Source organism: Pezoporus occidentalis, unplaced genomic scaffold, assembly GCF_034315485.1.
Source record: "Pezoporus occidentalis ecotype Australia unplaced genomic scaffold, CSIRO_AGI_Poc_V1 ctg229, whole genome shotgun sequence".
In the NCBI taxonomy this organism is placed as follows: Eukaryota; Metazoa; Chordata; class Aves; order Psittaciformes; family Psittacidae; genus Pezoporus; species Pezoporus occidentalis.
Genome location: NW_026914169.1, coordinates 1,021,809 through 1,047,821, shown reverse-complemented (window position 1 = coordinate 1,047,821; position 26,013 = coordinate 1,021,809). Strand labels below are relative to the sequence as shown.

At 48.1% G+C, this 26,013-nt stretch overlaps 2 protein-coding genes and 1 long non-coding RNA gene across 11 annotated transcripts; 1 reads left to right on the top strand and 2 right to left on the bottom strand.

The window, feature by feature from the left end:
* Positions 1-1,144: 1,144 nt before the first annotated feature.
* Positions 1,145-7,521, bottom strand: LOC134164975 (uromodulin-like). Its single transcript, XM_062621264.1, has 9 exons — positions 7,366-7,521; positions 6,429-6,495; positions 5,736-5,894; positions 4,804-5,009; positions 4,143-4,303; positions 3,363-3,605; positions 2,565-2,724; positions 2,040-2,169; positions 1,145-1,428 (listed from the first exon to the last, which is right to left on the bottom strand). The coding sequence occupies exons 1-9, from the start codon at positions 7,366-7,368 to the stop codon at positions 1,328-1,330; spliced, it is 1,230 nt and encodes a 409-aa protein (XP_062477248.1). The 5' UTR covers positions 7,369-7,521; the 3' UTR covers positions 1,145-1,327.
* Positions 7,522-8,711: 1,190 nt separating this feature from the next.
* On the top strand, positions 8,712-25,204 carry DRC7 (dynein regulatory complex subunit 7). Of its 9 annotated transcripts, none has more exons than XM_062621253.1 (18): positions 8,712-8,855; positions 9,395-9,543; positions 9,976-10,135; positions 11,125-11,250; positions 12,883-13,077; positions 13,402-13,545; positions 13,870-14,088; positions 14,765-14,875; positions 15,778-15,847; positions 16,345-16,473; positions 17,321-17,449; positions 18,390-18,604; positions 19,134-19,349; positions 20,454-20,564; positions 21,971-22,081; positions 23,088-23,282; positions 23,788-23,927; positions 24,953-25,204. In XM_062621253.1, the coding sequence occupies exons 2-18, from the start codon at positions 9,413-9,415 to the stop codon at positions 25,041-25,043; spliced, it is 2,493 nt and encodes an 830-aa protein (XP_062477237.1). In that variant the 5' UTR covers positions 8,712-8,855; positions 9,395-9,412; the 3' UTR covers positions 25,044-25,204. The 9 variants fall into 9 exon arrangements, with proteins under 9 accessions (XP_062477237.1, XP_062477239.1, XP_062477243.1 ...); XM_062621255.1 differs by having other exon boundaries at positions 8,712-8,876; positions 9,403-9,543; XM_062621254.1 differs by having other exon boundaries at positions 8,735-8,889.
* Positions 22,297-25,064, bottom strand: LOC134164977 (uncharacterized). Its single transcript, XR_009965322.1, has 2 exons — positions 24,981-25,064; positions 22,297-22,507 (listed from the first exon to the last, which is right to left on the bottom strand). It is a non-coding gene; the product is annotated as an uncharacterized LOC134164977 (long non-coding RNA).
* Positions 25,205-26,013: the final 809 nt, after the last annotated feature.

The following is a 26,013-nucleotide window of genomic DNA, read 5'->3' as shown; positions in this document are numbered from 1 at the left end:
TTTCTCTTATCGTCACTACTATTGGTGGCAGCAGCAGTGGTTTGTGTTATGCCTTAGTTACTGCACTGCTCTTATCTCAACCCGTGGGACTTACATTCTTTCGATTCTCCTCCCCATTCTTCTGGGAGTGGGGGCAAGAATAAGTGTGGGGGGGGAGGGAGCAAGCAACTGCATGGTTCTGAGTTACCAGCTGGGCTTAAACCACGACAAAGTCTTGCTGGGAATTTATCATGAATGAAAGGAGAAATCTGTCATGAATGAAGAATGAAATCTCCATGGATAGGTGTACATATATATACATATATATATATGTGCATGCACAGAGCAGCCCTTTCTCTGCTAATGCTACATCTGTGTCACACAGAACCATGCAAAGTCCAGCTTTGGTGGGCAAGCATCTAGTGTGGGCACCTCCAGCTCCCCATGGGTGACTCTCTGGGAAGGAGGAAGGAACCTTCCATCACAGAATCATATAATCCCAGACTGGTTTGGGTTGGAAGGGACCTTAAAGCTCATCCAGTTCCAACCCCCTGCCATGGACAGGGACACCTTCCACTAGACCAAGTTGCTCCAAGCCCCGTCCAACCTGGCCTTGAACACTGCCAGGGATGGGGCAGCCACAGCTTCTCTGGGCAACCTGTGCCAGTGCCTCACCACCCTCATATAATGTTATAACAATGTAGACATACATATCAGTAAGTATTTAAACTGCTTAGAAAGTTAAAATTAAAGCCTTGAACTGTATTGCCCACTCCACACTCAGGGTAGATGGACTGAGAAACTCACACTTTGCAAAGAAGTTAATTATTAGTCATTGGTAATGTTACTGCTCATTAGGGATATAAACCTAAGAATTGCTCTGTGTGCTCATTATTTAAGCACCATAATACAACCATTATTGAGATACACACTGGGCAGGACTGACCTGTGACCAGACTCAGCACAGCCGATCAAAAGTTCCTATGAACTCGACCATGCATGCATGGAAAAGCAAGTTTTGAGTAAGTGAATAAGGATGCTTGAGAGCACGGGCCAGGAAGGAATAAGAAGGTCCCAGGAATGCTATAGGAAACCAAGACACTCTGATGTGGCTCATTCTTGAAGCACTGTTTGCATCCAATCATCACATGCAGAAGCCTCTCTGTTGCTGTCACATTTATTTCATAGAATCATAGGAGAGTTAGGGTTGGAATGGACCTCAAGATCGTCTAGCTCCAACCCCCTGGCCATGGGCAGGGACACTTCACACTATTCTATATCACCAAAGACTTCATCCAATCTGGCCTTGAACACTGCCAGTGATGGAGCTTCTGGGAACATCTGCCTTCTACACCAGCCAACGCCTCGTGCTGATAGCTGCCACAATCACAAGGAGCAAAATGAGAGTACACAGCACAAGGAGGCTCGTAGAGAGCCATGGGTTGTGTCCTGTCGAAGAAGAGAAAGGTTGGTTACACATATGGGGCCCCTGAGCCACCGCTGAGCCCTGACACAGCATCTTCTGTCTGGGGCTGAGCTGGGGAGATAAGAGCCACTGCAGCCAGGGGTATGCTGGGGTCCTGAGGGCACTAACAACAGGACTCAGTCATCCCAATTGGCCTCATGTGCAGACTCCACCCATACCCACTGCCTGGGGGCTCCATTTAGCTTGTCATTCATGAGGCTGGTGTGAGCTACACTGGGCTACATCTGAGCTACTAAGTGGGCTTGGTCCTCGATTGTCCTCAGTGCCCAGAAGCCTGCTTTGCTGGGTTGATACAGAGATATAGTGTGAGAGCCCAGACTTCCTTGCCTGGCTCCTGGTTTCTTCCCACCCTGCTCAGCCCAACCTGTGCCTGGTATGGAGTTGCTCATCAGAGCCAAGCTCTGCGTGCTGGTTTGGCTCCCGGAGCACACACTGCATGGCTGTGACACCTGAAAGACTCCATGCTCCTGTGCAGAGCAGCGACTTTAGCAGTGCTTTTAAATAACCAGGCATTGCCTAGAGATTTGAAAGAGTCTGTGAGCTGCTCCTGGCCTCCCCAGAGGGACATACATACCCTTCGGGTCCTTTTGGTCATTCCTGGAGTGGTTGGTCATTTTTCCCAGTACGTGGATTGGCCCATAGGAGGCAATCTTACTGTAGTCATTGGCCAGTGCCCGCTTGCTCCTCCAGTGCCTAGGGCATTGCTATGGACAAAGCCAAGGGAAGGGTGTTGGGTCCAAAGGGCAGGAGAAGCCTGCACTGGGGCAAGAGCACATTCTGGTGGTCTGCCCCTGCAGAAGTACCACTGGGGCTGCAGCCTGGGAGCAGTCAAGAGCCTGCTCCTGCCCAGGTCCTAGCATAAGCCTCTCTGTCTGCAAATACCCAAAAGACAGCAGGAAGAGGGAAAGGAGCTTTCTGTTGGGTTCAAGCCCTTGTACCTTTAGTTCAAAGTGCTGTGCTGAGCTCCTGCTGCTGGGAGGTGTTTATTGTGCTGAGGCATCCAAAACCAGAGCACAGCCCCTTCTCCTAGCAGCAGGATCAGGGAAGGCAGGTCCCTCTGCATGGCCAGGGAATGGTGCAGACCACTGGGAGAGCTCACCTTGGCACAGGGCTCTGGGCCGCTGGGGAGACAGAGCTGGACACGGCAGTGCAGGAACACCTTGGTGTAACTGACAATCTGGAACATCTGGAATCTGAACTTGGCAGTAGCGCTCTCTCCAAAGCTGTTCAGGTATATCACTGTCTCATCATAGGGACACCTGAGACACCGTGGCTGAGTCAGAAGGGGGAAACAAGGGGGAGCATCCCAACCTGGGACACCAAGCACATGGGGACTGGGGGCAGCTCCCAGGCGTTGCTGAACAGAACTATTACTGTCTTGGTGCTGGTGGGGATGCCTTTTCTTGGCACTCTGAATTGTGCCCAGCTCTGTGAGGAACTGTTACCAGCACAGGAGCATGTGGCATGTATCTTGCCCTGTGCAGCCAAAGCTCTACACAGGTGCAGTGAGCCTGGCTGTCTTCCCACTTCCCAGATATCCATGTTACTGGCTTTAGTTTAGCTGCAGCCAACACAAGCTATTCAGCAGAGACCTCTCTGTATATTGCAGCAAGGTCTCCCCTCTCCCCTTCCTGTTCTTTGCCTCACCTGCTGGCCAGAAGTCATGCTGGAGGGAAGGCAACAGAGCAGGGTCAGGAGATGAGGCTCAGTTTAGAGTGATTAGAGGGATCATCTATGGGGGTGTTCCTATTTAATGATGGTGTCCACCATAGGTTCCACCCATGCAAATGATGGTGTCATTGCTCCTTCATAGCAACTGGTCCTTAGCACCCAGCAAAGAGATGTGACTGTGCTCACGGTGCAAGGAGACCAGTTGCACTATAGGCCCTCCACTCACCCCTCCTCAATGAGCTTGTGCTGCGCTTCCTGGTAGGGATCTGTGCTTGCTGTGCCCCAGCAGCCCTCAACGCTCAGCAGGAAGCTGAGCTGGTGCTGCCCTTCTATCTCCAGCAGAACATACAGCGTGTCTTTGATCGGGACGGCCTCAGCTGGCAGGTGATAGGGCTGGAGGTAGGAGGCAGTCTTGAACAGTCTCATGCTGACATTAAAGTGTCCTTCTCTGACCTCAAACTGCGCTGGCCTGAGAAGAGAGAAGGAGACCTCACATACAGAATAAAGCAGGAAGGACATAGCACAAGTCAGGCCAGCAGCAGAGGTGCATTGACTTGGGATGTGCCTCTGCCCTCAGGTGAGATCCAGGCCCAGAGCTGCCTCTGGGCTGGTATGTCCACACCGTGTGCGGCCAGAGGCAAGGAGCTCCAGGAGTTCCCATTGACAAGCTGGCCAGTGAGGGCTATGAGAAAGGCAACTAAAGAGGTCCTGACCTGCACCTTTACAGGGCCCTGGGTAGGGCATCTCCCAGTTCCCACCCTTTATTTTTTGGACAGTTGCTTTCAAGCAGTGAGGGTAAGAGAAAAGTAGATTGTGCATGCCCCTGTGGCTCTGCCCCAGGCCCAAACCTCATGCTGAAAGAATGTTTCGGGAAGAGAAAGGGAGGCAGCCTGATCTCAGAGCTCTCTAGTGGCTTCCCAGGGCCTTTGCAGATCATCTCATTGAAGGCATCTATTTTTCTGCAAGCTCTTTCATCTCAGCAGCAAGATAAAGAGGGACCACTCACCTGTCAGCAGTAGTGGGACCTGTGGGCAGTCTCACCACTCGTTCATAGGCGTAGTCACAGGAGAAATTCAGATCAAGCTGAAAATTCTCAGAGATCGCCACCCCATGTGCATCCCACCCTGACTCCATGACGTTGGAGTACGACACGTGGGAGCCGTTTTGCTGGAATGACACAGAACTCAAGTCTCCAGATGTCTAAGTCCATACATAGAGCCCTAAAGTCCACTTCAGGTGCTGCAACTCAGCTGCTCCAGGCCTGGATATCTGCTGGGGTTTTCCTCAGGCCCCATGTCCAGAGGCTGCTGGCAACCATCACCAGAGCAGGCAGGAATCAGCAGACTGACCACTGGTGAGGGCAATGCAAAGCTGGAGCACTGGTTCCTTTGAACACTCCCTGACCCATGTATCAAGTGAGGGACTAAGGAGCTACAGCCAGGATTGCAGAGCTCAAAGGATGCTACCAGAAACCTGTGGGCTGTTATCTAGGTGACAGCTAGAGCTTTCTGATGGCCCCAGTGAAGCCTTCTAAGGGGAATGAGAAATTTGCAGCATACAATACCAAAGGAGAAGCTTCTGGGGCTTCCCCTTTGCTGTGCACACTCTGCACGTCTGCTCCTTCCATGGCTTCAGAACTATGCAGAGGGGCTCTGCTGGATCCTTACCTGAATTACTGATCCACAGGCAGTGTCGTTTTCACCTGTGAGAGTGGCTGCAAAAAACAGCTCACCCCTTTCTTCCATTTCTGAGACTTTGCATGCCTGGTTCCTCAAGTGGACAAGCTGCTTAGGGATCTTCAGGAGGTTGAAGGCCTCCTTCCTCACTATCATCTTCATTCGCCCTTCCTCACAGGTCAACTTCAGTACCACATCTAGGGGGAAAAGCCATCTGCAATAGCAATAGGGAAGAGGCCTGAAGGAGCCCTAGTTCAGCTATGGGGTGGCACAGTCCTACTGAGCTCAGCAGACCCTCATCCCAGCCTGGCTGGAGGCTGCTGGTGGGGCTCTTCACAGACACTGGGCAAAAGACAAACCTGTGGAAATACACAGACATTAATGTGGGTCTGTTACTTTCTCCCAGTTGCTTGAGACCAGCAAAAGTCCATGGCCACTGCTACCCTGAACAGACACAGTCTTTAAAAGCTCAGGACATGAAAGACAGGTATTGTGGGTCTAGCTCCTTTTAAGGGCTGTCTACAGAATCACTGCAGCCTGCCAAGGGCACAAGGCAGAGAGAAAGATCCAATCTTGCAGATGGAGACAGCTTTTGGCCAGTGTCTGGAAGAGGCTTCACTGGAGCTGTGCTGGAGTATGTGTGCTTGTTCTGACACTGCAAGCCAGCTGTGCTCTACAGCATGCCCTCCTGCATTCTCGGCAACCAAGGAATTAAGGAATGAAGACTTTGGGGGAGGAAAGAAATGGCCTGCAACTGGGTTTTGTACCAATGTGTATTCAGGACACTGGTGGTGACAGGCAGAAGCTAGGACATGCTCCTGAAGCCTACACTGGAGAGCAATGGTAACACCAGTGCCTCATGCCCATCACCCTTCCCTCTAGTGCCCCTGGACAGACTGGTGAAGGCTCATAGCATACCCTACCTTGGCAGAATGTCCCTGTGAAGCCCGGTCTGCAGCTGCAAATGGGTCTGTCCTCCATCAGTTGGCAGTGTGCCTGGTGCTGACATGGGTTTGGCAGACAGGCATTCGGGCTCCTCTTGTTACGCAGGGCAGCCACTCGCCAGGGGCTTGCCAGCAGCCCTGCAGCAAAGGAAAGGTGAGAAAGCTGAAACTCAGTAAGAACATCTCCCCTGTGAGAGACACGAGAGCAAACTCACTCACAGCATGAAGCCCTGCACAGCTCACTAGGGCTGAGGTCCTCGCCTAGAGCCAGGGCAGACTCATCTAAGGAAGAATCTGCCCCTTGGCTTGCCTGGTAGGATGTGAGTGAGGGCCTGAGAGAGCTCCTCAGCATGGCTGTAATCTGGCTCAGAGCTATGGAGCCAGCCACCAGCTAGCAAGGAGAGAGGTGGCATGTCACGGCCACTGTGCCCATCTCCACAGGTTATATACTGCATGTGGTGGGAATGGAGAACCTGAGATTTCTGCCTATTTTTCTGGCTCTTGCACCCCAGTTCCTGCCTCCCCTTGAATCCTGCTGTGTTATCTCCCTATAGCAGCCTTCAGCAAATGCCCTGAATGAGGAACCTGGACACAGGTCAGGTGAGGGTTTGACCTCTCCTTTCCACAGGACCCATCTGTGACCCAGCAGGTACAGTGTACAGGAAGACTCACTCTTGTTGCCTTCAAAGTCAGCAAGGCAGAAGGCACAGACCAGCAGCAAGCATCTCACAGTCCTTTCCTGTGGATACAAACAGGCTGTGGGTAACTTGGTTTTAGTATGCCCGCTGGAGGTGTTTGCAGTCATCCAGAAAGAGCCCACCCTCAAACATTGGGTATGATAATTTCTTTATTTTATCTCCTTCAGAAACTCTGTGTTCAATGGCACAAAGTCATTTCCTATCCCAAAGGGACAGATCAGCAATGCCTGCCCCTCCTAGATTAACACAAGGGTCAAATACTGTCCTAAATTTAGGGAGCTGTTCCAGAACAAGAGGGTGGTAGAAACCAAACCTTGGACCTGCAGGGACATGCTGGCAGTGATAAAGCCACATTTCAATAGGAATAGGCACATTGAGTAAAATTGTGTAGCTGAGGCATCAGCCCAGGCTTCCCAGAGAGGAAAGGAGTTTCCCCTCTTCCCACTACAGCTCTTCTGAAGAACCAGGATTTGCAAAAGGATCCTCACTTTTCCAGTAACCCATATGCATAACAAGAAGACAATGGGATAAAAACCAAAAAAAAAAACCCAAAAACAAACAAACAAAAACCAAGGCTTTGAACACAACTAAAATTAATGCCACAAAGTCACAGATTAAGTCATCTCCCCTCAGATAATGGATTTCTTTAGGGAAATTCATAGCACGATGTTGGGTGAGCCCTGGACACTGGAGTCTTATCAGAGACGTGGGTAAGAGCCATCTGGGGCTGGTGGCTGGAGCAATGCAGTGCTAAAAACTCCACTCCAGTCTGGCAGCACATGGCTCACCCTCCACATGCCCCTGGAGCTCAGGGCAGGATAGTTTACTTCCCGCTCTGCTCCTTGCTCTCCGCAGCAGTCCTGAGGGATCCCACCAGCATCAAGCTCTCACCTTGTTCTTACCCCACTTACCATGGCTAGGCTGCTCTGTGCTCCTCCAGACACCAGTGCTCCAGTTGCTCTCGTGCTCCCCACTCTGTGCCTTATATTGCCTTCCAGCAGCTAATCCTTGCCCCCCACACAAACACACTGTCCTATGATTGCACGAGAGCCAGCTTAGCATCCTTCATCATTGGACCTTACAAGGTCCATCCTCCAGCACCGACAGCCCTTCCTATTAGCAGATTGCTCTTGACCACTGACCCTATTCACTGCCCTTGTGGGATCCCAAATAGGGCAGTATCCACAAAATCCCCAGGAATGTGCCATTTTGTGCATCCAGCTGTTTTGTGGTACCTGCTTTTGACGCAGCAGTAACAGCAGATACCAGAGCAGAACATTGTGAAGGCCAGATAACTGTGTACTGAATACATGCAGTTTCGCAACCAGAATGTACAGTTGCTTTGGCTGGTTTCTTAATGACTTCTGACATTTAAGATCTGGTGAGAAATGAAGGGATGAGGGCTTAGTGGCTTAGTCCTACCATGCTTTGTGTGGGGAAACAGTAACAGGCAGTTACAGTAACAGCAGTAATCACTCAAGGTGAAGATTCTTAAATATATATTGACTATGTATGTGCATTAATTGCTACAGTCATCACAACAAAGAGGCAAATGTGAACATCCAACCACCCAGGTTTTTTCCTAACCACAATGAAAACCAGAAAACAAGTGTTTAGCACTTTACCTTGCTTACAGCCTAATGAACAGCCCATTAGAAAAAGAAGCAGAAAGAAAAGGCCTCCTGCCGTCCCTGGCTGCCAGGTTTTGCGCGAGAATCTCTGCTTTCCATTATGTGTCGTACAAAGCAGTTGACAGAAGCTTGCACGAGCTCACTTAGGGAAGTGAAAGCAGCACAGCCCAAAGGCTTAGGAAGCAACAGACGAATAGGATGGGGGGGGTGTGTCTTTGCAGTTTTGTTATTATTAAAAAAAAAAAAAGAGAGAGAGAGTGGAACTGTGAGTTTCAGAGCAGCTTCTTGGTCTCGGGGGAGCTGTTTGAAGAGCTGTCCCAGCGAGCAGGGTTTGGCTGCCTCCCCCCGCTTTGCCCGAGTGTCTCCTGGCAGAGGGGGCTGCAGCACACACGGGCTGTGCAGCAGGAGCTCAGCCAGCGAGGCGCTCAGACCAGCGGTGGGGAGAGCCGGGGGGGCGTGCTGAGCACCTGCGGAGACCCGCGGGCAGCCGGGGCCTGGGGAGGGCTGGTGGCCCGCCCGGGGTGGTGGGAGACCTGAGGAGGGCGCCGGGAGGAAGCCCCTCGGTGAAGGCTGGGGTAGGCTAGGGGGAAGGCGCCGGGGGAGGCCGCAGGCCCCGCCACGGCCCCGCGCTGCCTCTGCGCCGGCGTTGCCATAGTGCGGGTGCTGGGCAGCAGCGGTGCGGACAGGGAGCGGCAGCGGCAGACCGGGGCCGCAGAAGCAGTGCCGAGGCCGGGGAGCAGAGCTGGGCCCTCCGTCCCCCCAACTGCAAGGTCTGTGCTTCAGATATCTGTGTGAGCCCCACGGGTCAGCCTGACCACGGGGAGCGGGAGAAAAGCAGCCCCCACGTCCTCGAGAGGGTATCAGTAACAGCCTCTGTCCTTGGAGGCTGCTGAGCACTGCCGAACGGCCCGCTTGCTTCAAGGTCTCTGCGCTGCCGGCTCGGCTCCGTGTATCCCCGAAGGCTGTGGCAGGGCCATCAGCTGGTGCCTGGAGGGTTCCAGAACTGTCTTCCAGCTGGCAGAAGCCCAAGCGGGTCAGAGGATGCAGCAAGGCATCACAAGAGTGCATGCAGCACGACCATACAGCATGGTGTGCTGAGCCCATCTCCCCTGGTTAGTATGACACCCAGCAGCATGCAGCCGCTTATTCATCAAGCCTAGTCCGACCTCAAATTCAGTGCTCACTCCTCACTGTTACAACTCGGCTGTGCTCACATACTAAATCACTGTGGCCAGTATGCTAATATTTCTGCGTTGCTGTGTATCTGGGTCCCACCCCTGAGTTCTCCGTGGTGCATGCGTTTCTGTAGTTCCCCAGAGGAGGCAGAATGGACGCCCTGGAGGAGAAGGAGGAAGATGAACAAAGAGTGGAAGAAAAGCTGGGGGGTTTGGCAGTCAGTGATGACCTCCAGGATGTGGAGACAAAGGTGCCTGTGGAGCAAGACTGTCTCCCAAAGCAGTAAGTCGTGTGTCAGCTGGTTGCTGGCATAAGCATAGATGATTCCTCGGGGGTCCACAGGGGGAAGGCACATGTATGGATGGCACATGTGTTCCCCTGGCACAGGGAGGGGAGTGAGCGAGTTTCACATGCCTGGTTTGTCTGTGCAAGAGTGGGCGTGTGTAAGACAAAGTAACTCACTTCATTGCACATGCATTCGCTGCTGTCATGGCACTATACAAAGATCCCTTCAGCCTCTGGGTGTATGTCAGCTTGCCATCACTCCAGAGAAGATTGGCTATGCCAAAATCATGACCGTGGGTATGATCCCCTTTGTTCCTAGGGAAGAGGGAGCCCTGCCATGTTTTGATAGCAGGTCATCTTGCCTGAATTGCTCCTGGCTTACCTCTGTCTTTTTGCCTCCTCCTGCCCTGGAATTGATCTTGGCTGTAGCTCCGTTGACATGTCCCAGTTACCATCCTCATATAAGACCAATTCGCCCAAGGAAAAGCAGCTGCTGCACATCGCTGACAATTTCCTCCGGCAGTATATTCACCTCTGCCCTAACCGCAAGCCGCTCTTCCTCCACCCAGTCAACGAGTGTGGAGTGGAGGTATGGGGTGGTGTGGGGCTTGGGCACATGTGCTGGGCAAGGACAGCCCTTCCTTGGGAATGGGAACCCACTTGCTGTGCCCACAGCACACTGAACAGGCACCCAGCACCCTGGGAACATCCCAGCTATCCAAATCAAGTGTTGTAGCACACACATGATGGTGGTACCCTGTGGGCTGCAGGCAGCTCGCAGCCCTGCAGCGCAATGCTTTGGAAACAAAAAAGACCATAGAAACATAAAGGAAAGTAAAAGAAACACATGAAATAGATAAGGTTTAGACTTAATCACAGATACGGAATCTGAATCCAGAGTTAGATCTTCCTCTGAACTTTGCAGAAGTTACAGGGAAGGAAGTGCACATGGAAGTTTGTCTGGTTTTGTTCAGGATTGGATCCAAGCTTCACAACTGCTGTCTAGTTCTGCACCTAATCTGCATCTTAGATTAGACATTAAGAAGTTCTTTCATGTGAGGGTGGTGAAGCCCTGGCACAGGTTTCCCAGAGAAACTGTGGCTGCCCCATCCCTGGCAGTTTTCAAGGCCAGGTTGAACAGGGCTAGAAGCAACCTGGTCTAGTGGAAGGTGTCCCTGCCTGTGGTAGGGGACTGGGATTGGATGAGCTTTAAGCATCCTTCCAACCCAAGCAATTCTATGATTCTACGATTAACATGCTAGGCAAAAAATGCTGGATGTTGTAAAAAGCTGGAAAGGGCAGTAGCTGTTTGTCTTGCTTGAAAACTAAGGGCAGAACTGGCTCACACCTGTAATGTGTCTGGGCTGAGCTTGAATTTTTAGGCAACAGACAAGCAGATGGCCTCTCAACCTGTGCAATTTCCATCTTAGAACTGGTGAGGAGGGTTTCTGATGCTGTTGATATGCCGTAGGGAGGTCCTGAATGTGAGCTGCCACATCCAGGGATGTTCTGAGGATGGTTTTGGACCAGAGACTGAGACATCTGTTGGGTGACCAAAGTCCTCTTGTTGCCCTACAGAAGTTTGTGAGCACAACAGTGAGGCCAACCCTGCTGCCTTACACGGAGCTGTATGACTGGGATGGCTGTGCCCGCTTCGTCTCAGATTACCTCGTTATGGAGCCCCTTGAGTGCCCTATCACTCTGGTAAGAAAGGGGCTGCAGTCCCATCAGAAACAGCCCCATAATGGAGGTGCTAGAGGGGTCTGTTGGCAGATCCCCTGATCTTTCCAGGCCCTGCACACTGTGGACCTGTAATCCCAGTACACATGCAGCGTGGTACCTGTCCAGGAGTTAAGCACCATTTCTGCAAGATGGGGCCTGACCATGCTCCCAGTCATTTCATATGACCAGCTGTCTACTGTGGGTTGCAATGGTGATGAGATTCCCCTCAAAGACCAAAACACCTTGGAACAAAGGAGTGTATGAAGCCTAGGGGATGATGTTTGAACTCAGTGACCTGTTCTTAGGGGCGCTAGACACTTCTATTCCTGTTTTGGGGATATTTTGCAGTGGCTGAAGGGAGATTTCTCAACTGGCAAGAAGGAATGATGCCAGAATTTGGGCAAGTTCTTGGCTGGTGTGAATTTAGCTTATGGGTCTTTTGCTTTAAAACATTGCAGACAGACCAGCTAGAGGTGGAAGTTAAGCCCTTCTCCAGAGTTGTGGTTAGCATTAAATTTTCAGCAGTTGGATGAGCTTGTCCTGCCTATCTCTCCCTATGGTTAAATTTGTCACCAGATTTAGGTCAGAATTTTCCCACACCACTTTGGAGAGGACTTCTGGGGTCTGTGGCTGTCATGTTAGAGGGGTATTTCCTCAAAGCCTTTGATCAGCCTGTCAGTGTCCCTTGTGTCTGAGCAGCCTGTCTGCATCCCGTTGGGCACCCTTTATACCTTGCAGGTCCCCTTACACTGTGCTGTGCTTAGGGTCATACAGGTGTTAAGGTGCTATTTGTGGTTCGATAGATGATTACTGATTTCCTTTAGAACCATGAGGTTCTAAATCAACCAGGCTGGAAAAGACCGTTAAGATCAAGTCCAACCATTCCCCAGCACTGCCAAGGCCACCGCTGAACCATGTCACTAAGGGCCTTGTCTACACAGTTTGTGAACTGTTCCAGGGATGGTGATTGCACCATCAGTACTGCAGCAGCACCAGGTAAGATTTTGAAGCTCTTTCTTGTCAGTTAAAGAAAACAACAGACTCTAAGATACTCTCTGTAAAGAAGTCATCCTTCATGTCTCCCTGATCCACCACTTGCATGGTAAATGGTCCTTGGAGCAGGCATAGTTGGGTCGGGTTTGACAATATCTATTTTGGACATAAATGTTAGTTCTGCACTACAGTGATGCCCACATCAATCACAGATACAATCACAGAAACAAAAAAAAAATCAACTGAGGTTGATGCTATACCAATAATCCAGTAATTCGGAGGCACACAGTTTCATATCTTTGCTTTTGGGCCTGATGTACTGTTGGACAGCGTGATTTGGCTTTCTTGTGTACTGGTCATTCTACATCGGGTTTAGATTTCTTCTCTGTCCCACCAAGAGGGAAACCCAACTTTCTCTATCCCAATCCCACTCATGTTTTGAATATAAGTTAAATAATTTTCCCACAGTGACTTATATATAGGAATTCTATGTAACAGATTCTCTATGGGTGCAGAACCCAGGGATATGGGCAATGCCCTCTTACCTCTCCTGCTTTCTGCCTGGTGTATGTTTCAGCTTCACAAGACAAGCACTGTAGGCATGTATCTCTCTCTTTCAAGCCCAGTTCACTTTATTCCCCGACCACCACCCTGAAACACCAGCGAGGGAACTGCTTTGACTTCAGCGTGCTGCTGTGCTCCATGCTGATTGGGGCTGGGTATGATGCCTACTGCGTGCAGGGCTATGCCACCCTTGAGACATGCACCCTGGATGAAACACAGGAGCTGTGCCCACTGCTCAGGAAGCCACCAGAGGTGAGACCTGCAGGGAGGAGCCCAGCATGCATGCTTAGCCTTTTCATTTCCAGTGAGCTCCAGAGGTGAGCTAAGAGGAACAGCTTCAGGCCCACACTGGTTTTCAGTCTGTACCAAAGAGGGACCTCACCAAATGAATCTTTTGAGTGAGTTTCTACAGTTCCTTAAGAGAAGCCAACTTCTTTGGCTTCACTGAATTCCTGCTTACTAGGTCCAGTATTGCAAATGGCAAAGGGCTGGGAACTGAGAGGTACCTGTAAGCCTTGCCTTTTCTCCCTTCTGTTGATCTCTGCTGAGTTTCACAGCAATATCCTACTTTTGTAGACACAGGTATCAAAAGAAGAGGTGAAGAAAAAGTATAGAATTAAGCCCCTACCAGACATGCAGAGCAAGTTTGAGCTTCAGCAGGAGGCCAAGAAGGCAGCAGCAATTGAAGCTTCTCAGAAGGACAAGGAAAGAGACAAGAAGGTAAGCAAAAAAGGTCCACCTCACTGTAAACACCAGGGTCAAGAGATGAGATACAGAGAATGGCTGACCAAGGAAAAGAGCTCACTGGCCTCCTCTGTGAAGTATGACACAACCCTGAGCATGGAGATGAGCACTTGGCCTCTGGGAACCCAGCCTGTGCTGGCATAGCAGTGTGTACTGAGTATGTGCTACCTCACTCTTCAGAAGAGTGTTAAGTCCCTGGAGACCTTTAGAAGTGGTCAGAGGAGAGAATAAGATTGCCATTGGGTTAGACTAAGTAGCAATAAAATGGCAGTAATTACTGTTCTGTCCTCTGTGATACAGGAAGCGGGAAAGCCAAAGTGTGAACCTTTGCATGGCTTGCGGGTGCACGCATGGGTTTTGGTTCTGTCTGGGAAGAGGGAGGTTCCTGAGACCTTCTTCATCAACCCCTTCACGGGAAACAGACACAACACCACAGATAAACGCTTCCTTGGGATTGAAAGCGTCTGGAACCACAGGAACTACTGGGTGAATATGCAGGACTGCAGGCATGGCTGCAAGGTAATGAGCCCTTTGGCGCCCCATGCCTGGGATGGACAGTTGAGCTAACCAGAGTCCTGGGGAAGTCCAAGATAAGTTGTGATCCCAGTTCCACTTAACCATTCCTTGTGTTTGCTCTGGTCATGTTGCTGTGATGACATAGGCTCTGAACTACTCCAGGACATTCCAGACCCCGAGCTAGCAAATATGGATCATACCTATTAAACCCCTAGAGTGCTAGAATGTCAGCTTTTAAGGCTGCATGGATGCTCATTCTCCCAAACAGCTTTTAAAGCAGAGGATGTTTTGAGCCACACCTCAGCTACTCCCCAGCTGATATAAAGTCTAGGAGCCAAGAGTCTGACTTACAGCAACTTGACTCTGGGACTATACGCGCCCCAGGGAAGGAGGCAGAAGCATCCTCATCAACTTTGATTCATCTGTGGCAGAGGCATCATGAGGAAAGGGGTCTGCAGTCCTTTAGGCACAGGGGCAGTCTTTGGGGTCCCATCAGCCAGCCATGGGTCTGACACCCACCTCAGTGAGATGCAGGGTCTGTCCTTTCTAACTCTCAGGATTATGAAGGTCTGTCCTTTATAACCTGACAGCGAGCCAGGTCCAGAGCACTGCAGGTAGGCAGAGGCAGCCTTCAGTTTAGTGCCCTTGTAGCTAAATGGGTTTGTTCTGTATGGCCTAGGATCTCATCTTTGACTTGGGTGACGCTATCCGCTGGGAAATAATGCTTTCAGAGAGCAACCCTCTTCAGCTGCTCCCTGAGGAGGAAGAAGAGTTATTTGACAGTGACACAGTGAGTGACTCAAATGGCTCTGGTGCAGTGGGGATGCTCTGTTGAACTGGTATGCTGGTAGGCCCACGTATGTCTGCCTGCCTGCTGCCCCCTCCAGGTTAAGTCACTATTACTCCAGCTGGGTTTTAATTGGCACTTTCAATTCCTTCTCAGTCTTCAACAGTTCTAATGCTTTTTGAAGCAGGACTTCACGTGGTACTTCTGGTGTCCTCAGTGGCTCTGTATCTCTGTAGGCCTCCAGTGCATTGACCTTTGAGATGAAATCAGTAAATAAATAAAGTAAAAACAGACATTTTCCTGGACATTTTTGCCCTGCTGGTCAGCATCCAGCCCTCCAGGCTGCTAGGTGGAGCTGCCAACCAAGTGTAGAAACAATGTATGTACTCTAATATAAAAGAAGTCCTGGGTACTGGAAGCAAAAGATGGTATGTTGTCCTGTTGGGAGAACACAGCATGATAAAACAGGCACTTCACCAGCATTGCAGGACAGAGGAACACCAATAAAAGCATGTTCCCTCCTGTTATCTGCCCTTCTCAGACTGTGCCCAGAAACAGGGAGCAAAGTGTCCTCCACAGTCTACATAACGTTGGTCATCAGTTTAAATGCTGAGTGTCCTGTTCATCCGCTGTCCAGCAGGAACATTAGCCAGGAGAAGATAATTCCATTAGTCTAATGTAGGGATGTGCTACTGAGAGTGTGGGGATGCAGTAAAGCTCTCCTTCCACATAAATGCAGTGTGCTGCTTTCCTCTGTTCTTGGGCTATGTGTGATCAACACAGCTCTTATAGCTGTGCCACAGTGTGCCCGAGCTGAGTCTGAGCTCTGGTCACTGCACCAAAAGGTCTCCTGGCACAGTAAGTGAAGGTGCCAGCAATGCAAATCTCTTTTTCTGTGTCATCAGGAAAGAGAGAAGAGAATGAGTTTTGACGTGCCACCATCGTGGGTAGCCCCAATTCGGATACCTCCCAGACGTATGTACTCTTTTGCATATTGCTTTGCCCCCAGGTACTCTTTTAGTGGATTTGGGGTATTTGTTTAGCTCAAGAGTTCTCCATTCAGGATGGACAAGATACAACAGTGAAGTGCGGCAGATGTTGGCAGCAACAGCCATTAGGTTGAATGCTTGCCCTCGGTGCACTGTCTCATGCTGCGTGAGAACCCCCCCAAAACTCCCCTCGCACAGACACACTGTGTTTTCCTGCCAGATAAAGATCATCCCAGTTTTGCCTGCGATTGACTTTCTGTCCCAGTTATGCTCCTGCATTATCAAATACCTGCGCTGGGAGAGAAATGAGTTATTATACTATTACAGCTTTAAGGCAGGGTCTGAACAGCTTTGCTGGCAGCTGAATGTGATCAATAAATGCATGGCTTCCCTTAGACTGTGGCTTGCTCCCTCTTGAATTCTTTTTCCTTGGGCTGAATCCAGGGGAGTAAATCTTTATGACACCTCTATCTCTCACTGCAGAGTTTGAGACCCGCTATTGCCAGGGGAAGAAGGTGACTCTGTACAACAAGGCAAAACTGAAGAAATGGGCACCATACCTGAATGGCAATGGGCTGGTGCAGCGCCTCACCATCTACGCAGGGCCAGACTGTAAGAGGGATGGGTCAACAACTGAGCAGACACAACTGCGTTCTGTTGGTGGGAAGGGGTAGGATGTCCCCTTTCTGCCAGGGTCTCTCTTGTGCTTTCCCATCCTCCTTTCACATTCAGGGGGAACTGTCTACTGCATTGTTTCATCAGGCTGTCTGTCAAGGCCCAGAACTCTCCAGCATTGCTAGGGAATCCTGTGAGAGTTTTGAGTCTTTTTTACAGCCCGTTGGTGAGGCTGTGCAGTGCCACAGGTCAGCTGCTTGGATTTTCAGTCTTCAGAGAAATGGAAGTCTGGTTTGATGTGATCCGATAGCATCACTATTCCCACTGGTGCTGATGGAAGCCATAGAAATATCCAGACTGTGTTCTTTCTGTGGGCACAGAATGGCAAATACCCAGACTGTGGATATTTCTGTACTCAGAAGCATTATCCTTTGGTCCAAGAAACAGTAGATTCCTAACTGAACATCCAGTGTCCTGTCCTCAGTCCTCTTGGATAGTGTAATATCCCCATCTCATTTTCCTTAACTCCTGACACTATCATAAAGTATTTGGGATGGAATTTCTCTTGCCTAAATGTAGCCATGTGCCATGGCACCTTCTCCCCCTGAGCTGACTACTTTACTTCTTGTTGATGGAGAGGAATAATCTCTCCTAAGGTATAATTTATCTACTCAAATGTAGCTTAGAATTCATCTACAAAATGCCCTGTGCACAGGGCCAGTTCCAGTGACTGTACTGCATCAGAAGCACAGGGTGCTTGCACAGACACTGAGGGTGCATAACATGAATCTTAGAACCTCCAACAGGGTGACGTGGGGTTGTGAAATGCTTTGTCTCCTGCCAGATACTGATGTAGTGGAGGTGAGAGAGTGGTTTGAAAACCGAGAAGACATCCTGGTTAGGAGAGAAGTGAATAAACAAACGCAGCTCACCACAGACTACTTCAGCAAAGGACATTCCTTCTGTCTTAAAGGTATTCAGGTTATCTGGCAGCCACTGCAGCTGGTAGGACTCCATGTGGATCCTTCCAGCAGTGGCAAAAGCCCAACAGTGGGGGTGCAGAAAACTTGTGGGATGAATTGCCTAGATAAATAATATGGTCTCCAGTAGAGAGTAGAGAATTGGATTGTTGGCTTACAGTGCTGGAGAGTGCTCCCCCCAGCATAACAGGAGAAAAATACATACCTATCATATATATGGTGATCCAATTTACTTTTACCAGTAGAGGTGATAGTAGTAGAAACTTTCTTCTTAGGATTACAGAATCACAGACTGGTTTGGGTTGGAAGGGACCTTAAAGCTTGTCCAGTTCCAACCCCCTCCATGGACATGGACACCTTCCACTAGAGCAGGCTGCTCCAAGCCCCGTCCAGCCTGGCCTTGAACACTGACAGGGATGAGGCAGCCACAGCTTCTCTGGGCAACCTGTGCCAGGGCCTCAGCACACCTCACAGGGAAGAAATTCTGCCTAAGGCCTTGGTTCAATCTCCCCTCTGCCAAATTAAAGCCGTTCCCCCTTGTCCTGTCCTAACAGGTCCTTGTCAAAAGCCAGTTTCCATGTAAAAAGTCCCTCTTTTGGTCTGTCAGTGTTGTGCAGCTGGGGGAGAGAAAATCCTGCATCAGATCTGTTGCTCAAGCAGCATTTCACCCAGAGGCTGTGCCCATTCCTGATTTGGAAAAAGCAGGGTCCAGGCTCCACTCACTGCTGCATTATTGTGTAAGGAAGGCAATGACCCTGCAAAGTCATCCTGCCGTCCTTAGGCCATGACATGTTGGTACACAACAGTGAGATTACATTCCCTTCTTACATTCTTGGGTGCATTTGATTTATTGGCTGCTGAAGAAAATGAGACTTCCTCTGGATACACTCATGTTCACCGTATCATAGCTGCTAATGTCTCTTACATCCTCAGCTCACACCTATACGTTGCTGGAGCCCAAGACTGGACATACAATGGAGTTTTACAATGAGGCGCGAGTTGATGGCCTCCAGAAGCGTGTTGAAACTGCTAGTGAGATGACAGAGTACTTCATGGGGCGGGATGACTTTCTTTACCTCCGGCATGTTGACTTTGGCAAACAAGGAGACGAAACACAGAGAATTGACATGAACTCCAAACCTATCAGGGTACGGTCAAGGCAGGAACAGAAGAATATCTGTTATAGTGATATTTATACTGTTCAGAACATACTGTCTAGGGCTCTAGGTTCATTTTCAGTGGCCACAGCCAACGCAAAGCTCCAGATGAGATATAGAGCCTTGCTCAGCTGTTGTGTCTCATGGTTGTTTGCCTGACAGAGAGCTACAATGTGACCAGTTGTCACCAACTGCATTGAGCAGCTAGAATGAAACTGGGAGATGTGTCAGAGGAAAGGAAAAAAAGCTTGACTGTGATTTTGGAATGAGATTTTCACAGGACTCAAAACTACTAAAACGATCTCATGTTCTGACCCCAAACTAATAACATTTTAGGTTAAGCAGCTTTGCACTATTTTCCTCAGGCACAGGAAAGAACAGTAGGACTATGGGCTAAGAGATGCCATCGTAATCCAGGCAGAAAAGCCCAATTTTTCCCTTGGGTTTTTACCCAACTCTGCAAATCTTCCCAGGTTTTTTGTCTGATCTGCTTTTGTCTCTCTTTTTTCACGCCCTTTAGCAAATCAAGGAGTGTTTTCACAGAAACCCAGAAAAGCCTGCTGACGAAGATGTCGCAGAATGTATCTTCCTGATCACAGAGGAGGACATCCATCTGACATACCACCTCAAAGATAAATACATTACTGCCTCAAAGAAGCTTTTCCACAAGCTGCCAGAGAGGGCTAGTAAAGAACATGAAGTCTTCATGACCCCAGAAACATGCATCACATACCAGGTATGAAGGAAAACTACTTATATTGAAGTTTTTCTAGAGCACAAGACACAAAGGGAAGGTGAAATGTCAGTGGAAGAACTCCAAGCATGCCTTATTCCATGCTGCCCTCTGCTCCGTGTGCACACCTCCCTCACAGACAGCCTCCGTACTGACAGCACAAATGCCCCTGGAGATGCACTGTCCTGCTAGAATGTAGGACATACTGTAGCATGAAAGGCTTGCTGCGGCCATGCCTGAGGTCATCTTCCTAGATCTGGTCATCAGGCAGCACAGGCACTCGGATCTTTCAGGGTGCTGGTTCGGCAGCTGTTGGGCTCAGTCCTGTGGATTCATGGCACAGAAGTCAAAACTTCCTCTGCTGTTCTCTCTTGAAGAAGAGGTACAGCAGAGAAGCAGAGGGAGGCATCCCAGACATCCCATCCATTTCTACCATGGACTTCTTGGTTCATTTTGTTGCTTATATCTTCCAAAGTTTACCCTGCAGATGCAGAACAAGATGCTAAAGCTTAATGTGTTGCTGATAGACATGTAGATAGATGATAGATAGATAGATAGATAGATAGATAGATAGATAGATAGATAGATAGATAGATAGATACCCTTCAATAAAAGATGTTCTAAAATAAGTGGAGCGCTGTCATCAAGCCAAATTCTCTCATTTGGGGGGGATCACTCCACTGACATTACTGATGTGAGTCTGTAACCATAAATTCTGCAGTGATGCTGTACAATTATACTTAGGAAAATCAAAGAGAGATTAAAAATACAGGATTTTTTAATGTTAAGCAAGTTTTCTTAAAGTTTCTGTTTTCCACTGGGGAGGATACACAGGGCACGAGTGCCATCCTTTCATCTCTAATCCTGCAAAACTGGTTCCAACCATTTCATAAAAGTGCAAGATGTGCCATCTGCCTCACATTACTGATGGATTCAAAATCAAAATGAAGTCTAATAAAGTGTTTTCTATGGGTTAGATATTTCAGTGATGGAAGTCAGTGTCACTATCTTGACTGTGGCAGAGTTGTGCCAATTTATGATAGCAGAATATCTGGTCCCATGCACCCAGAGAGTGCTACTGGCCTTCACTAGTTCATCTGCTTCCAGGCAGGGTCCTTTGAGAAAGGCAAGAGTTTGTTCCATCTCTACAACTTGTTGAAGGATCTGACAGCAAAAGAGAAGCTGGTGAAAGAACAAGTCCGGCAATCTGAAGCAGAGGTAACAGGGGAGGTGCCCACACTGGGTCAGAGTTGGTCAGGCATGGGAATTATAGAATAGTTTGGGTTGGAAAGGACCTTAAAATCATCCAGTTCCAACCCCCTGCCACAGGCAGGGACACCTTCCACTAGACCATGTTGCTCAAAGCCCTGTCCAACCTGGGCTTGAACACTGCCAGGGATGGAGCAGCCACAGCTTCTCTGGGCAACCTGTGCCAGGGCCTCACCACCCTCACAGGGAAGAACTTCTTCCTTGGATCTAACCTGAACTTGCCATGTTTACATTTGAACCTACTGTCCCTTGTCCTATCACTACAGTCCCTGATGAAGAGTGCCTCTTCAGCATCCAAATAATTTGAGCTGACTGGTTGCCAAAGTATTCTCAACATAAGCTGTGGTAAAAATAAAACTGGTGCCACAGAGCTGGTCTCCATGCTGAATTCTTGAGCTTGCAGTCCAGCCATTGTTCAGTAAAGACGTAGCTTTAATGTATTTATGAAGAGTCACACACTTCCCAGCTCCTGCCCTTACTCTTCATTCTCTGAAAGACAGTTTCAGGGAGCAAATGACCGTGTATGAATTGTGGCACCTGGAAACATACCTGCCTTTTGCCTGAGAATGAGACCAAAACCAAAGGATATTGTATATGATATATCTGGTTGCTAGGCATTTCCAGGAAGTTCTAATCAAAACACTGAAGTAACTTTTTGTGAGAGCAGCTGTAGGGAAATACTTCATAAAATACATTGCTTGTACTGCTAATCACACTGTGACCCTGTAACAAAGCCATGTTCTTTGTACTTGTACTTCATGTAGTACTTCTAGTACTTCATGCTAAATACAACCATTCTAGCAGATGGAGGAAAAGCTGCTGGATATTTTTAAATATTTTGCTTAGGAAGAGGAACCCCTGAAGGAGCTGGAGAAGTACTCAATTCTATTAGCCCAGAATACCAGTAGTAATTAAGAATAAGATTGCAGAAGTCTTTTTTTTTTTTCTCCAGAAATTTGAAGTTTGTTCCCTGTGACCTCATGAACACCTTGCCAAATTTCTCTCTCGATGTATCAATAGACAAAATATTCATATTGCTTATGCTGCATATCCTGTTAAGACTAAGACAAAGCTATCAGTGCAATTTCAGAAGTAGTTGCAAGACCATGACTTCAGAAGAGCTTTCTTAACACATAATAATTGTGTTCAAGAATTTAATACAAAGCAGCAACCTAAATATAAACCGCTATTAGTTTGACCTATGAGCAGAATATGGAGGTACTTGAATAGATCTCCTGTATTTAATCCTACACTGTATTTCTTGTACACAGCATCTGCTTGGCTAGCAGGTCAAGCATGTAAAAGTGCTATTGTTTTGTAAGAAAGCTGAAGGTTCTTTCTTTGATTTTTGGAAGGTGTTAACTATTCTGAAGATCCGTCAGACTGAAGAAGCCGATATTAAATTATCAGTTTCAGTTTATAATAGAGACAGGAACGAAGAGAGAAGACGACATCATGAAGCCATGGTAGGTCACCTTCATTAATCCCAGTATTTCTTACATGTACAAAGTAAATCTAGAGAAAGCTTTTTCTGTCTGAGAATTGCCTCTGAGGAGCTGTTAGTACCATTAAAATACTTGGGATGATCCCCTAGCAAGTTAGCACAACTTCAGCTGAGTTCCCATTAAAACAACATAATCATGCTTTGAACTTCTGCAAAAATTTGCATCACCAAGACAGATTGTTGTTTTACTTTGTTTAATTGATAAAATAATGAACAAGTATTAGCTGAGAATAGGGATTATAGTGGGGAATATGAGAATGGATTCCAAGGTGCATCTTTCTAGCCAGGCTCATTTTGTTAGGCAAACACACACTTTTTTGTGTGACAAGAATCAGTTGCTTTCTTGGGTTTCATTCTTACTTACACAGCCAGTTTTGTTCCAGGATCTCTGTTGAGGAATTAAGAACTTAGAAATGTTCTGGACAAATACAGAAATAATAATTTCTTTCAGCTTTTCCAAGATCTCCAGGATGCTTCTTGTGAATGTTTTTTAGACTGAACAGAGAGGTTATAAAAGGTGGTGCTAAATTTTACATGCCAAACTTCTGCTCAAAACAGGGGCAAAGATGCAAGAACCAGCTACTCACCAGCCTATAAACTTGTGTCACTCAAAACACCCTGTCCTAATGTCTTCCTGTCCTAATACAAAGCGATTTCGTAGATCCCTTCTTGCACCTCAGTGGATTACACATTTTTTATAAGAGACATCTTTAAAATCAAGGAAATGAGGAGAAATGTTAAAAAGAACGATTGAAAAGAAACTACAGAATAAAAACCACACTGGGAAAGGGTTGATATGCAAAGCTAATGCAAAGCAGTAATTTTGATCAAACTAAGAAAAAGAAATATTATTTCCTTCCAGGGGTGGCCAAAGGGGAGGTGTTTTGGCCTTTGCTTTTGTTTTGTCATGGAGTGTTTGGAGAAGTAGGTAAATGGGACCATGACTCTTTCTGTCCTTTCCCCTCTAGGAGAGCACTGTGAAGGATGAGGTCCTTGGACAGAAGAAACAGGATCTGGATTACCTAGCACCTTTCCTTATTCAAAATGGCTGCAGAGATAAGCTGAACCAGAAGCAGGCCCTGTGTGTCAGAGATGACTGCCTGACTGATTTTAAGCATCATCTCACTTACAAAATCAACGTCATCCAGGCTCGCCTTGAAAAGGTATTCCCAGTCTTGTTGCAGGATGTGCATGCTTTTGGAGTCTCTTCTGCACTGGCAGGAGGGTAACACGGATCTGACTGTGACAGCAGGCAAGAAACAAACCTCCTTTGATTAAAGAGCCATAAACATGCCTGGTTTTATTTTTTTTACTTTTTTTTTTTTTTTTGGTGGTGTTGCTGTTGTTAGCATCTGAGATCAAAGAACAAAATAGCCCCAGGGTGAAAGTCCCTATCTCAGAGCTGATTTAGGTGCCCAGTGCTTTTTCACTGCAGGGAGGCAACACATTGAGGTTTTGCTGCCTCCTGCTGTTCCACGTTTTTGTGTCTCTCATTGTCTTGTTCGGTGAGACCTCATCTCAAACTTACTGCCGTCCGTGAAAGTAAACCAGCTCCAGTCTGTGGTTTCCTTCCTCTCAGCTCCCTGAACTTTGAGTTGCACTTCTGTGTGTCTTTGCTCCTTGCTCTTTTCCATTACCCTGACTCCTGGTTGCTTGCTCCCCCAACAGGCGGTGGAGGAGCTGCAAAAGAGGCACCTGTGGTTTCAAGAAAACAAGAACCAGCTCAACACAAAGGAGAAGGATGACTACCTCTCTAGTTGCTCTGAATCCATGTTCCATATCAACGTTCTAGAGCAGAGGCTCAACAGGTAACTGGACTGCCTAAGTAGTGCCCAGGGGAGGTCTACAAGTGAGCCCCCCAGGAACTGAGGCTATTTTAGAATCATAGAATCATAGAATAGTTACGTTGGAAAGGATTTTAAGATCATCAAGTTCCAACCCCCTGCCATGAGCAAGGACACCTCACACTAAACCATGTCACCCAAGGCTCTGTCCAACCTGGCCTTGAACACCACCAGGGATGGAGCATTCACAGTTTCCCTGGGCAGCCCATTCCAGTGCCTCACCATCCTAACAGGAAAGAACTTCTTCCTTATATCCAATCTAAACTTCCCCTGTTTAAGTTTTAACCTGTTGCCCCTTGTCCTATCACTACAGTCCCTAATGAAGAGTCCCTCCCCAGCATCCTTGTAGGCCCTCTTCAGATACTGGAAAGCTGCTATGAGGTCTCCACACAGCCTTCTCTTCTCCAGGCTGAACAGCTCCCAACTTTCTCAGCATGTCTTCATACAGAGATGCTCAAGTCCCCTGATCATCCTTGTGGCCCTCCCCTGGACTTGTTCCAGCAGTTCCATGTCCTTTTTATGTTGAGGACACCAGAACTGCACACAATATGCCAAGTGAGGTCTCTCAAGAGCAGAGTAGAGGAGCAGGATCACCTCCTTCGACCTGCTGGTCACGCTCCTTTTGATGCAGCCCAGGATACGGTTGGCTTTCGGGGCTGCGAGCACACACTGAAGCTGCCTCATGTTAAGTTTCTCATCGACCAACACCCCCGAGTCCTTCTCCACAGGGCTGCTCTGAATCTCTTCTCTGCCCAACCTGTAGCTGTGCCTGGGATTGCTCTGACCCAGTGTGGGACCTTGCACTTGTCATGGTTAGACTTCATAAGGTTGGCATCAGCCCACCTCACAAGTGTGTCAAGGTCCCTCTGGATGGCATTCCTTCCGTCCAGCGTAGCAACTGAACCACACAGCTTGGTATCATTGGCAAACAATACCCTACTCAATGTCCTGCTGCAGTTTTTTCTCTGATATCCCCCTTCTTTTTCTAGGGAAAAGCAGATGGCGCCACAGAAATACCTTGCTCTAGAAGATAAGTTGTGCATGGATCCTCGCATAGCAGAGCATCTTGGTTACATCTGATTTCCTTATTCCTCCACACACTAGACACTGGGAATCAGTGCAGAAGCCTGAGAGGACCAGCCTGGAAAAACAGTGTGGAAAAGTTTTCCTACCTGGTCGCAGTAAATCTTTTGTTATTATCAGATTGTTGGAGATTTTAATAAACTTGTTGCATTCCCCTATCTTTTTATTTTCCCTCTTTTGTTTTAAGGCCCATCTACAGTTGCATCGTTTGTCTGTAATTCCATTATGGTTGAGACCCCAGATCTGAGTGAGACCTCACCTTTAAGGTCTGCTTCAGAAGCGGCTACAAATTATGCACGCTGTATTGCAGGACTCCTCCAAACCTACTACCTAGCTGCCCACAACAGGAGGAGGATTATTTGGGAATACTGATTCTTTTCCAACAAAATAACATTTTTGCAAATTTCTAATTTTATAATTTGGTTTTGTAAGTAGCACAAGCAAAGATCTTGAACTTGTAAGATCACAACAAATGTAACAAGTCTTGGACCTTATTGAGAGGTCAAACGTTGGATTTTAACATCTTTGTTTTTCTCTTTGAATGTCTCCACTCACAAATATTGGCAGACAGGGTAAAAAGTCACGAGTAAATCCAAAAGCATTCCCAATTGAATAAGTTTTAGATAATCAAGTATTTTGGTTAATTCCCCAAGATCTACAAATGGAAGTCACTATGTGTGACATTTGTTGGTATGTGAGTCCCTGAACCTCGTACGAGACAATCCCTAATGTACTCTGTAGTATATTGAGCACTGTAGACACCCACAAGGGTTCCATCTACAGGTCCAGTCCCCCTAAGGGTCATCTTCAGTAAAGGTTATACTGATTGCAGCTGGGGAAGGCAGGAGCTCACTGCTGTTATACCTCAGAGAAAGGGACATCACACCTGAAATAAGGCACGTACTAGAGCAGACTGAACTTCTTGGATTATGTTAGCTGTCCATTTTAATGCAATAGATATACAAGA